Below are 12,688 nucleotides of genomic sequence, written 5' to 3'. Positions count from 1 at the left end.
CTTGGAGCCATAGCTCTACTTCCAGTTTTCTAGTAGTTAATTGGAGGCAAGAGTCTCATGGACTTTCCTGCTTGGGTTGGCTTTAAACAGTGATCCTTAAGATCTCAGCCTCCTGAATAGCTAGAATTACAGGTGTGAGGCACCAGTGCCCCGTTTGGGGGTCTCTATAAGGACTGTCCCCTGAAATACCCTCAGGGTTTGGGGGAAGGACTAGGTTTCAACATGAATTTTGGAGACAACTTTAATTGATAGCATTCTTTCCCCCTTGGGGTCTGGTGTCTAATTAAAGAGTAATTCTCTTTTCATGGATTGGTAGTAAAACAGATTTGGGATGCCTCTAGCTTGGAGCCCTGGATCCATTGCCCACTTCAGTCTTAAGCAACAATTTAATCCCAATCCTTCCTCCAGATTTACCTTTCCTAGCCTTAAGAAAGAAAGGCCTAAAATGCTGAGTTCAGGCTCTCAGCCCAGCAGAAGAGGGCCAAAGGGATCTTCCTACCAATACAATTAAGGATGATCCTCAGAGTAGAGCCACAGGCAGAGCCCAGGCATTTGTATATAACTGTGTGTTTGTGACAGTCCTGGGGCTTGAACTCAGGCCCTGGGCACTGTCCCTGAGCTTTTTGTGCTCAAGGCCAATGCTCTACTATTTAAGCCCTATCTTCACTTCTTGAAGGTTAATTGGAGATAAAAGTCTCATAGACTTTCTTGTTTAGGCTGTCTTTGAACCGTGATCCTCAAGATCTCAGCCTAAGTCACTAGGATTATGGGTATGAACCATCGGTGTCCAGTTGGCATTTATATATATTTTTTAAAAACCTCTCCACGGACTATAACTAGCAACCAAAGTAGAAAACCCACTCTTGGTCACAGGACAGACTATCTGTTGTGCCAGTATAAGGACAGATTTCAAAAGGAACACTCGAGAGAATCTTTGTCATGATTAATCATAACAACACATAACAAAAGGAAAGACAATTAACAACAACAAAAAGAAACACAATTGCTAATGTCTTGATTGTATTCAAATTTTTATTGTTCTCCAACAAAAAAACTTTAAGACAATAATTTTAAATAAAACACGGTAAGTTCTAGACATTGACTGGGTTTTATAAATTTGGACTCCTACTACAGTTCTGTTGTGCTTTCTTCAATATTTATATTATTTCTTATTTTATTTTCACTCCAAACTTGATAAACAGTCACTTTCTGTTCATGTGAAGCTTCACTTGAAGGCAATTCTCCACTATCACAGAAAACACGCACACAGAACAGTCATTATTTATATTTACAGCAACAAGAAGTCTGTCCAGCCATTTTGGTTCTGTTTCTTTGCCCATACTGAGATCAGCAAAAAAGCTAAGAAGCAAGATTTCACTTCAGCAGGGCAAAGGACGGCATCAACCAAACTTCAAGAAATAAACCAACAAATCATAAACATGGTCAGCAAAATGCAACTCAGGTGGGGTTGATGACACAAAAATGAACATGGAGTGGGTCACAACTAGACTGTTTCTCACTGTGCACCTTTCCTCAAGGAAGAATTCTATATCCATTGCACACAAAGAAAGGGAAATACAGCCAAGCCTTTGTTCATGAAGAAAATGCCCTTCAAACAAATTCATCATAAGGCAAAAAAAAAAAAAAAAGATGATGAAGCAGTTTGGCCCAGAGAAAAAACTTAAATTAAAAAGGTGTATATATCTAAGCATATACACATTTTCAGATATATTGCAATTTCAACAAAGCACAGTCAGTCATTAGACAGTCAATGAATTGGCTCAGTACAGTGAAAAGTGTTTTCTATACCTATGGAGTTATTGCTAATCTGCTACACATGATGCATTGACATGAGAACTGTAGAAACAAAGGATTTGAGCCGACATATTGCCAGTGTTAGCCCTGCAGTAGGTATTGTAAGGACAATATACCACCTAATCCTGAAGAAAAGGCAAAATGCTACTACCAAAAACAGAAAGAGAGAAAGAGGCTTATGCACTGTCCCTTACATTTTTGCTAGTAAAAAAAAAAAAAAGCAACAACAACAAAAAAAACCCAAAACAAGTCCAGTTCACCACAAGTTAAGCAGAACCTGATGAGCAAGTTTAGCATACAATGGGGTTGAAGAGTGAAACACAGCATGCATTTACAGTTAGCAATCATCTAGTCTATTTTGTCATACAAACTGGAATACAAAAGTCCAATTTAAATAAGACTAGACTATCATAGTAAAAAAAAAACCAACAACATACACACACATACACACACACACAGTAGGCTTCGTTTGATACTGATTGATTTTTGAGTAAAACTCATTCTGGCTGTTCTTATGAATATTCTACTGCAATTTATTGATGGCTAGAGGATTTACTTTAAAAAGATATTAAATACCTGTATCATGAAATTACATTCTTATTAACAAGACATACAGTGTAAGAAAATAGCTCATGGTTGAAATGTGTCTGAAATGCATTTCTCCTTACAACTATCAAAATATCCACTCATACTAAAACAAAAATCATCCCAATCCCACCCACCCCCCTTACTCCCACCCCCCCCAAAAAAATTAAGGAAAGATGGGTGGGCTGGGCAGGGCACAGGGAAGGAGAGATTTAGCTACACTAATTATAGCACAGTGATTATTAACAATGGTTCAAGACAGAACCAACAAGAGTTGGTCAAAAAGATGCCTTCAATACATGGTTACAATTAAAAAAAAAAGAAAACAAAACCAAACTCAGCCACTTTTGGTTCATCACAGTGAGACCAAAATTGAAAAAAAAAAAAAAAGTCTCACAGATTTATATAAATATTAGACTCCAGCTCTTTCATTATCATTATTTAAAAGTTTTTTTTTCCATTTGTTTTTGCAAGGCCTAGCTACCTTATTACGATTTATATTTGCTCTGCAAAAACTACAAGAGGTAGGCATAAAGCATGAAAAAGTTTCTCAGGTAGGACCGCTTGGCCTTCTTCATTCTGAGTCTCCCTAAACCCTGCAAGGTGTTGCCATCTATGTTCTGAAAGAGTGAACTCACATATAAGAAACTTTCTCTACTGAAGGATACTGTCATAGTGTTTGTCACAGAGCATTCATATATATATATATGTATATATATATATACATATATGTATGTATATATATATACATATATATATATATATGTTTTAAAAAATAAACATCAAAAACCAAACCTAGGTTCCTAGAACCGCTTCTTTTGATTTTCTACTTCCACAGAACAAAATGTACCATTTGGCCAAGATTACAGATGTGTTTTTTTTTGTTGTTGTTTTTCCTCTCTTTTCTTTTCACAGATGCAAGCGTCATGCAAAATAAATTAAAGAACAGATACGAAAACATACATGGGATAAAACTACTGAAGGTAGATGTTGAAAAGCATTTATAGAAACATAATTTATAATACTTTTCTTTTTCTCCTGTGTACCGTTGCAGAGCTGCAGCTATACATCAAGGATTTCCTCGGCCGTGCCTCCGCAGCGCAGCCGGTAGCGGCCGGTTCTCCAGCTTATCGTGGGGTCCCACAACGCCGACAAAAAAATATATATCGTCATAGACTCGCGAATGAACCAAGCGACGGCATAATCAAGTTTTGAAAAACAGAGCGAGCCACCCTAGTAGTTGAAACAAACACATTTTGTCAGACTAAGACACAGCTTTAAAAAAAAGAGAGAGAGACAATTCTTATCTGAGCACCAGTGGCTTATGCTTGTAATCCTAGCTACGCAAGAGGCTGAGATCTGAAGATGGCAGTTTAAAGCCAGCCTGTGTAGGAATGTCTTATCTCTTGACTCTTATCTCCAATGAATCACCCAAAAGCCAGAAGTGGACTGCAGTTCCCAAGTGGTAGAGCACCCATGTTGAGCAAAAAAGTGAAGGTCTTGAGTTCAAGTGCTAGTATCAACACACACACACACACACACACGGGGGGGGGGGGGGGGGGGGGTGATTTAATTCTTATTAAGTACAGAAAATTAACTCTGTTTTCTCAGGTAATTCAGCTGCCATGCAATACTGTTTAGGGAAATGTTGATCATTTGTAAAAGTAGCATTTAAGTAACTATTATTGTATTGAATATATTGTGTTGACTATATCGGTTGATCTGCCTAATCATTTGTCTGAAGCCTTGATAAAAAATGGTTGTGTAACCAACTGAAGTTGTAAATTAAGTAAAATTGTATTGCACGTTCCACTTGGGAAAGAGATTTTTAAATCTGCAATTAGAGCATGGTAGTACATGCCTATAATCCCAGCTACAGGAAGATTATGAGGTCATAGTCAGTTCAGGCAAAGACCCTATCTCAAAAACAAAAAAACACCATCACTGGGCTGGGAAGGTGGCTCAGTGTAGAGTGCTTGCCATGCATGCATGAGGCCCTGGGTTCAATTCCTCAGCACCACAGAAGCAGAAAAAGCTGGAAGTGGTGCTGTGGCCCACGTGGTAGAACACTAGCCTTGAGCTGAAGAGCTGAGGGATAGAGCTCAGACCCAGAGTTCAGGCCCCATGACCGACAAACAAACAAACAAACAAACAAATGCATCATCACCAACAATAAAGGCTGGGAGCATAGCTCAAGTGGTAGAGTGCTCACTTAGTGAGCATATGACCCTGAGTCCAGCCCCTAGGACAGTAGAAAACGAAACACCCTAATATTAACCTTCAGTAAGAAACTGAAGAATAGCTCCAACCTTTCTAAATTAGAAGTGTTTTCATTCTGCCAAACAACTACCAACCTTTCCATGGCTATCCACATACCTGGACACCCCTGAGTTGAATGTAGTCAAATATAAACCACGCCAGGCAATGACACATGAAAAATACCATAATATCCCATCTGAATACATGGTGGGCTGCCCATCCGATAATTAAACTGGCAACAAAGCATTCAGAAATTGGCTCACAAATGATTGTAGCAGGAAGCATGTTAATTCGCAATTTGGTCCACCTTAAAAAAAAAAAAAAGATTTTTTTTCCCCCCCAGATTAACAGCCTGGTTACAAGACTAAGCAACGATCAATTTCCTAAAAGACTTCTCGTTTATTATTTATTTCTTCATTCTTTGCTCTACAAATCTATTCTCTACTTTTAGTCTATGAAAGGGAAAAGTCTTAAACTCATTGATACATGCTACATGAGTAGACTGTAAAATTCAATAAAGCTGTAAAGCTAAAAAATTAGAAGTCAGCATATAAAAATTCAAGTCTCAATGTGTTTTTTAAAACATTTCAGTGTTCACAACATATATATATATCATATATATATTCAATATGTATATTGAAAAAAGGAAATTCTTATCTGAGTGTCAGTGCTTATGCCCATAATCCTAGCTATTCAGGAGGCTGAGATCTGAGGGCTACAGTTCAAAGCCAGCCTGGGTAGGAAAAGTCTTTGAGACTCATCTTCAAGTAACTATCCAAAAGCTGGAAGTGAAGCCGTGGCTGAAGTAGTAGAGCTCCAGTTTTGAGCATAAAAGCTAAGGGACAGTTCCTAGGCCTTGAGTTCAAGACCCAGTATCAGTACCAAAATTTTTTTTATACATACACACATGAAAGAAAGAGGGCAGGGGGTGGGGGTGGGGGACAGAAAGGGAAAGAGATTGAGATTTAATTTACTTGAATACAGAATTGAACTTAAAACTTTATTTTCTGGACCTAAACAAAAAAACTCTGACATTTAGGTATACTTCAGAACATATTAGAACATATAAAAATTACCCTCTCCTCACCACTTTTCTTTTAACATAAATGTGAAAAGGAGACAATTAGTTACCTGATCATCCTGGATTGAAACTGAGAAATTGAGTAGGAACCCGAGTTTTGCATTGCAACTTGAGTGGACATTGCAAACCTCCATCCTCTGCAAAGGAAGGTAATTACAAACTGATCTAACGTCACAATCATGTGCAAACCTCACAGGTATGCGATCCTTAATCACTACAAGTAAGCAATTTCTGAGAGCCAGCTCGAGCCCTGTTCCCAGGATTGAGTAATCATTACATTGGCCTAAGGTGTTCCATCTACAAACTTCAAGGAACATCACAATTTCAGAAACTTAAAAAGTATGATCATTCTGAAAACCCTCATGGGAGAGGGTTCTAGATCTAATAGTTTCTTCTCTGACCACTGAAACCAACCTTCTCTCCATGCCCCCTGCAAAAGGAATGTGTGCTTCAGCACAAAAATGTAAACAAAAGGTTATTTCACTGAACACAGTCAACCACCATCAACTCCCTTAAGGGAGAACTCTTTTTTTTTTTTTTTTTTTTGTCAGTCGTGGGGCTTGAACTCTGGGCCTGGGCACTGTCCCTCAGCTCTTTAGCTCAAGGCGAGTGCTCTACCACTTGAGCTACAGCACCACTTCCGGTTTTCCGGTGGTTTATTGGAGATAGGAGTCTCACGGTCTCTCCTGCCCGGGCTGGCTTTGAACCGAGATCCTCAGATCTCAGCCTCCTGAGTAGCTAGGATTACAGGCGTGAGCCACCAGCGCCCGGCGAAGGGAGAACTCTTAAAAATACGTTTGTTGCTTTTGTTTTTTGTTAATCGTGCTTTTTTTGAATGATGGTATAAGACAAGTGATCTCTTAAAATCAAACAAATCTTTGTGATGGTAAAATTCTATGTCAACCACAAGACTCATTAAGTGGTTTACTAGCAAAGCACCAGAGAATGTGCCGAGAATTTCAAATTCTGAAATGATACTTAAAAAGTTTTCACCTCCTTAGGGCTGATGATGAGTAGCTTTAGTTCTTCAAAAACACACTGAGATTCACATTGATACTAATGAAAATGCATGACCGCAGACACACTTCCTTTCAATCCCTTCAAACCACATTAACTTGAATAGAGGTAAATGGATTTGCTCCACTAGTACATGTCGATGAATATTTAATACAAACTGTTTTGCCAAAATCACTCTGCACCTACTAACAAAAAGTACTATTAAAAAAAAAAGTCCTTGATTGATGTTCTACCACTTGAGTCACGCCTTTAGTCCTAAGACATGGTTTGAATACAATGAACAGACCAACAGCAGTTAGGTACTACAAATAATGTGGGCTTAACTTTGTCTTCTTACCTGTCAGCTATTGCTTTAGCCATGAAATAATCTTCAGCAATGTATTGAGCAAAAGCGATAAGTCCTCCTGCTTGATCTAGTACGTCCTTCCTCATTAAGCAGGACATTCCTGTCACACACTTGAAACCAGTGACATTGGCAGAGATGTAGGACCTTGGATGTGAAGTTCCAAAATACACCTGCCCCCAAAACCCCACCAATGTATACTGTTAGAACTTTATGTTAAAAGTATGGTGCTTATAAAGCTTCTTCCTAATAATTCTCTTTAAATATAATTTGAGTAAATATCCTTTTGTTTTTATCTAACCTACCCAAATAAAAAGTAGCACACAATTGTGCTTACATATAACAGGCAGTTAGTAATTTATTTGGTTGACTACAGTTGTTATTTACATGCAGGCAGGATATGGTGGCACATGGCTTTAATCCCGGCACTTGGGAGATAGAGGGCAGGAGGATTTGTCAGTTCTAGCTCAAGCTGTCTGGAGCCCTACCTCTCCCCAAAAGGGAGATAAAGACAGAGACTAAAAGAGAAATAGTTACCCCCGCCCCAACCTCTGTACTGGGGATTAAATTTAGGACCTTGCACTTGCTAGGCAGATGCTTTGCTACTTGAGGAGCCTTGTCTCCAGCCCCTTTTCCATTGGTGATTCTTGAGTTAAGAGTCTTGCTTTATGCCCAAGCCAACTTGGACTTTGATCCTCCTCCTTGTATTTCCCCATGCAACTGGAAATGGCAGGCACTTACCACTGCATCCTGCCACTGCTTCCTCCATAACTTGGATAACTGCCATGTGCCACTGCATCCAGCCATCAAATGAGCTGGCTTGAGAATTTTTTATGTCTGGTTGGCCTTGAATCATCACAACCTGATCTCCAGTGTACCTCGCCCAGCCATTGGTTGAGATGGACTCTCAAATTTCTTGTGTGGGCTGGCATACATAGGGGCGTGCATGCGTCTATGTGGCATGCGCACACTGGTCCTAGGACTCCAATTCAGGACCTGGGAGCTGTCCCCAAGCTTTGTTGCTCAAGGCTAGCACTAGCACTTGAGCAACCACTCTACTTCCAGCTTTTTGTTGAGTAATTGGAGAAAAGAGTCTCATGGATTTTCCTGCCCAGGCTAGCTTTAACCCACAATCCTTGGATCTCAGACTCCTGAGTAGCTATGATTACAGGCTTGAGACACAGGTGCCTGGCTCCCAACTGTATTTTTTTGGTAAGTATAAGAAAAGTACTAGGATCCCAAGTGCCAAAATGTTCAGACAGAAACAAAATCTTACGTCGTAAAATTATTTCTTCTAGCTAGTAGGGGTATGAATTTATGTACTGCCTTGAGTACTTTTCTAAAATTTATAATTTAGCACAAGTTAACATTTATTTTATAAGTTGAACTCATAGGACTGGAGATGTTGCTCTGGGGCAGAACATTTGCTAGCGTATACACAACCCTGAGAGTAATCTCCAGGACCACAAAAACAGACAAAAAATAATCAACCCCCAAACATAAAAGGCTGAAAGGAAAACACAAAATAATCACCTCTGATTATTAACAACATTCCAGTTCATGCCTGTAATCCTAACTACTCAAGAGGCTGAGATCTGAGGATTGTGGTTGAAGCTAGTACAATAACACAGATCTGAGAGACTTATCTAATTAATCACCCCAAAGCAAGAACCGGAGGTGTGGTTCAAGTAGTAGAGTGCCAGCCTTGAGTGAAAAAGCTGAGGGACAGTACCAGATTCTGAGTTCAAGCTCCAGTACCAGCATATGCACATGCGTGCACACACTCTAGACTTAGATGGATTCAGTATCTTACATGAATAATTATTTACATTGAAGTATTACATGATATATAAAAAGTTTTTTTAAACAATCAGTTTGAATCTTTACAAAAAAGTTATCCTATTCTTTTTTTTTTTTTTTGGTAACTCCTGGGGCTTGAACTCTGGGCCTGGGCACTGTCCCTGAGCTCTTCAGCTCAAGACTAGCGCTCTACCACTTGAGCCACAGAACCACTTCTGGTTTTCTGAGTGGTTTATTGGAGAGAAAAGTCTCATGGACTGGGGCTGGGAAGGTGGCTCAGTGGTAGAGGGCTTGCCTTGCATGCATGAGGCCCTGGGTTTGATTCCTCAGCACCATATAAGCAGAAAAAAAAAAAAAAGCTGGAAGTGGTGCTGTGGCTCCAAGTGGTAGAGCGCTAGCCTTGAGGTGAAGAGCTGAGGGACAGTGCCCAGAACCAGAGTTCAGGCCCATGACCAGACCAAAAAAAAAAAAAAGTCTCACGGACTTTCCTGCTCGGGCTGGCTTTGAACCACGATCTCAGCCTCCTGAGTAGCCAGGATTACAGGCGTGAGGTGCCCGGCCCAGTTATCATATTCTTTTATGTCAGTACATCTAGAGTGAACTTGTAGAACTGCAGTGTTTAGCCTGTGTCCAGCTGGCAAGAGAACCGTTCAACACATTTCACTGTGTGAAGGTCACCAGGCTGAGCTCCATTCAACAGTGAAGGGAACCCAGGGGCCAAAGGGCTGTCTCAGGAATGGAAACAGCTGCTTTACCCCCTTCAAGATGTCAGGCACAGTAAACGTCGGTAGCCAATCCCAATTTTCAGAATAGTCTAAAGCCTCTAGAGGATGGATCTAGAAATGTGAACATGACGTGCAACCAGCCCGCTCACCTGTTCTAATGTGGCAGCAAAGCCCTGTCTGTCTGCTACATATGGCAGCCCGTGAACCAAGCCTACTTTCTCTGTCATTTGATTGACCATGTCAGTTAGCGTGTCTGGAATTACTGAAATTAAAAACAAAAAGCAAACAAACAAACAAACAAAAAACCAGGTGGGGGAAAAGAGAGAAAAAGTTATTTTTAGCAAAATGCATGTTAATATAAAAAGTATGAGGTTATTATAAAAATAATTACTAAGGTGTCATAAAAGTAAATTTCAGTATGCATATTTCATCAGTTTTTGGAGTAGAATACACCATTTTCAAATCCTGTGTTGCTCAGCTAGTTTACTCTGCCAAGTTTTGAGCTTAGAATATACCTAAGATGTGCTAGAGGCAAGGGTGCACCTTGAAACTGTTACCCTGTGTCAGAGCTCGACTTGGAATCAGAATGATGTGTTGGCGGAAAAGGTTCAGAAGCTGAGGTCAAAGGGCCTCAGTTCCTATCTCAACTCTTCACTCACAGGAAGTAAGTGCCACTTCTCCAGACTTACAGAATTGCTAATGGAATGTACCACTCTATTTCACTGAAATTTGTACACTGAAAGACTTGACAAGTATTTGACAGTAACAAGTTAAGATTATTGTTACAATATTTTTACAATAACTAATAATTTTCAACGCTGCATCTCAAGGTAATGAAAAATTTTAAATCATTGCCTTGTCTTCGAATAGTAAGAGTAGGATATTATTTATTTTATGTGTCTTACTTAATTTCTTATTTCCTTTTATCCTTACTTTGGTGTGTGATCTTCAGATCTCAGCCTCCTGAGCAGGTATGATTACAGGCATGAGCCACTAGTGCCCAGCTTTTTTTTTTCCCCTCCTTTTTTTTAATGCCACTTCTAGGGCTTGAACTCAGGGTCTCTTGGCTCCTGCTTAGCTTTTTCACTTAAGGCTGGTACTCTACCCTTGAGCTACAGCTCCACTTCTAGTTTTTCTTGGTTAATTGGAGATAAGTCAGTTCAGTTAGAGATAAGAGCCTCTTGTATTTGTCTGTCAGGTTCACAATCCTCAGATCTTAACCTCCTGAGTAACAGATTACAGGCATGAGCCACTGATGCCCAGAGTATTAGATCTAGGTCAATGTTCTGAATCAGAAGCAATTCCTCTCTACAAAGAATGCCTGCAGACATTTTTTTGGGTGTTCCAACTGAGATGGAGGTGCTAGTGGGCAAGGATGGTTTAACATAGCCTATGGGGAAGTCATGACAAAAGAAATGCCATCAGGCCCATGCCAACAGTGTTGACATTGAGAAACTGAAGGTAATTAAAACAATAACAAAGCACTAAATAAGCTAATGTAAGTATAAGTGTTTAAAAATGCAAATTATAATTTCTGAATAAAAAAGGCTTCTTGTTAAAATCACCTAAGTAAAAAGACAAACATAAATCCTAATAGAAATATTCCCACCCAGGAAATCATGTACTTATTGATCTTGTCCCGTTTGAGTAGTCCCTGGTTAGTGTATTAGATTTAAGCAAAAAGGTAGTGTCACACAAATAAGGGGAAAGTTACATGCATGATGTAGCCCAGACAATAGACCAGATTATTTTTCTAATGGTTAAAATTTTCTCTTAAAAATGAAATATTTTAATAATAATACAATATTCTAAAAAACAGTAATCTTAGAAAGTAGAGGTGGATATAGTACCATGACTTTACTAGGCAAATAATCAAGATTGGTAAACTTCTGATTTTGGCATTTTATCATGAAATGAACAGTTTTATAAAATAAATAAGAAAAAAACCTCACCTCTTATTCCACTATCACAAATCCATATAAGATCATACTTTGCAACTTCATATCCTGGCATCAAATTATTAATTTTAGGATTAATGCCAACCTTTTTGCCACCTAAAAATATAAAGGCACAACAGGATATATAATAGTGAAAATACTTTCTATTATAAAGATACATGGCAGGAAGGAGTATAAAGGGTTTCATATTTAATCACTTAAACAGACATTTTCATGTCACATCTTTTATATTCTTTTTCATTCATAATAATATATATCTTCTACATTCTTTTTCATTCATAATAATATATCTAGAAAAAAGTTATTCCCCAAAAGAGAATTCTATTTACCTCTGAAAATTCAAGTCTCGTTTTCTAATTCTTTTTTTCTTTTTCTGCCACTCCTGGGGGCTTCCCTTAGTTTTATCATTAAAGACTAGCACTGTACCACTTGAACCATAGTTCCACATCTGGCTTTTTGCTGTTTAATTAGAGATAAGAGTCACACAGACTTTCCTGCCCATCTGGCTTTAAACTACAATCTTCAGATTTCAGCTTCCCTGGTAGCTAGGATAACAGGTACAAGGCACTGGTACCCAACTAATTTTCTAATTCTTAAAGTTACCACATTAACAATAAATGTGAATCATTGTTCAATGGCAATTGCACAGCATGATGACTCTAGTTACAGTAAACATATGCTGAATAGCTGAAAATGGTTAAGAGGAAAAAAAATTTTAACCACAAACACATATACAAACTAATGTATAGGTTAATTAACTTAATTCAGCTATTTATAATGTATATGTTTCAAAATGTTATGCTGCAAGCATAAAGATGTACACATTTTATTTGCCAACTTAAAAAAGTGATAGGGATGAAAATGTATAGAACTCATTTTGAAGCTATGGTAATTAAGACAACATAGAGAAATTAGCCATTAGTGTGGAGTTGAGAATTCTTATCAGGTATATATTTTTAACAACGGGGCTGGGATGTGGTACTAGGCCTACCTAAAGGCAAATGCATCTCTGCACGTTTTTGAAATAAACCTGTAAACTTCCCCCTAAAATACTTTCTGCAATATAATACAAGTGAAATCTACTGCTTACTTGTAACTACTATAA

At 38.6% G+C, this 12,688-nt stretch overlaps 1 protein-coding gene across 1 annotated transcript in view; it reads right to left on the bottom strand.

Moving 5' to 3' along the window:
- Positions 1-1,014: 1,014 nt before the first annotated feature.
- The window catches only part of Ugcg (UDP-glucose ceramide glucosyltransferase), a 39,087-nt gene continuing 27,413 nt past the window's right edge, over positions 1,015-12,688 (bottom strand). Inside the window, exons 4-9 of the mRNA XM_042696210.1 lie at positions 11,578-11,679; positions 9,775-9,887; positions 7,095-7,273; positions 5,791-5,877; positions 4,777-4,966; positions 1,015-3,633 (exon numbers count right to left, since the gene is read on the bottom strand). Coding sequence (XP_042552144.1) covers positions 3,463-3,633; positions 4,777-4,966; positions 5,791-5,877; positions 7,095-7,273; positions 9,775-9,887; positions 11,578-11,679 — 842 coding nt within the window. The 3' untranslated portion in view covers positions 1,015-3,462. The remainder of the gene's footprint in view (positions 3,634-4,776; positions 4,967-5,790; positions 5,878-7,094; positions 7,274-9,774; positions 9,888-11,577; positions 11,680-12,688) is intronic.

This window comes from Dipodomys spectabilis, unplaced genomic scaffold (genome assembly GCF_019054845.1).
Source record: "Dipodomys spectabilis isolate Male_0828 unplaced genomic scaffold, ASM1905484v1 ptg000006l, whole genome shotgun sequence".
NCBI lineage: Eukaryota > Metazoa > Chordata > Mammalia > Rodentia > Heteromyidae > Dipodomys > Dipodomys spectabilis.
This window is presented reverse-complemented; position numbering and strand designations above follow the sequence as displayed.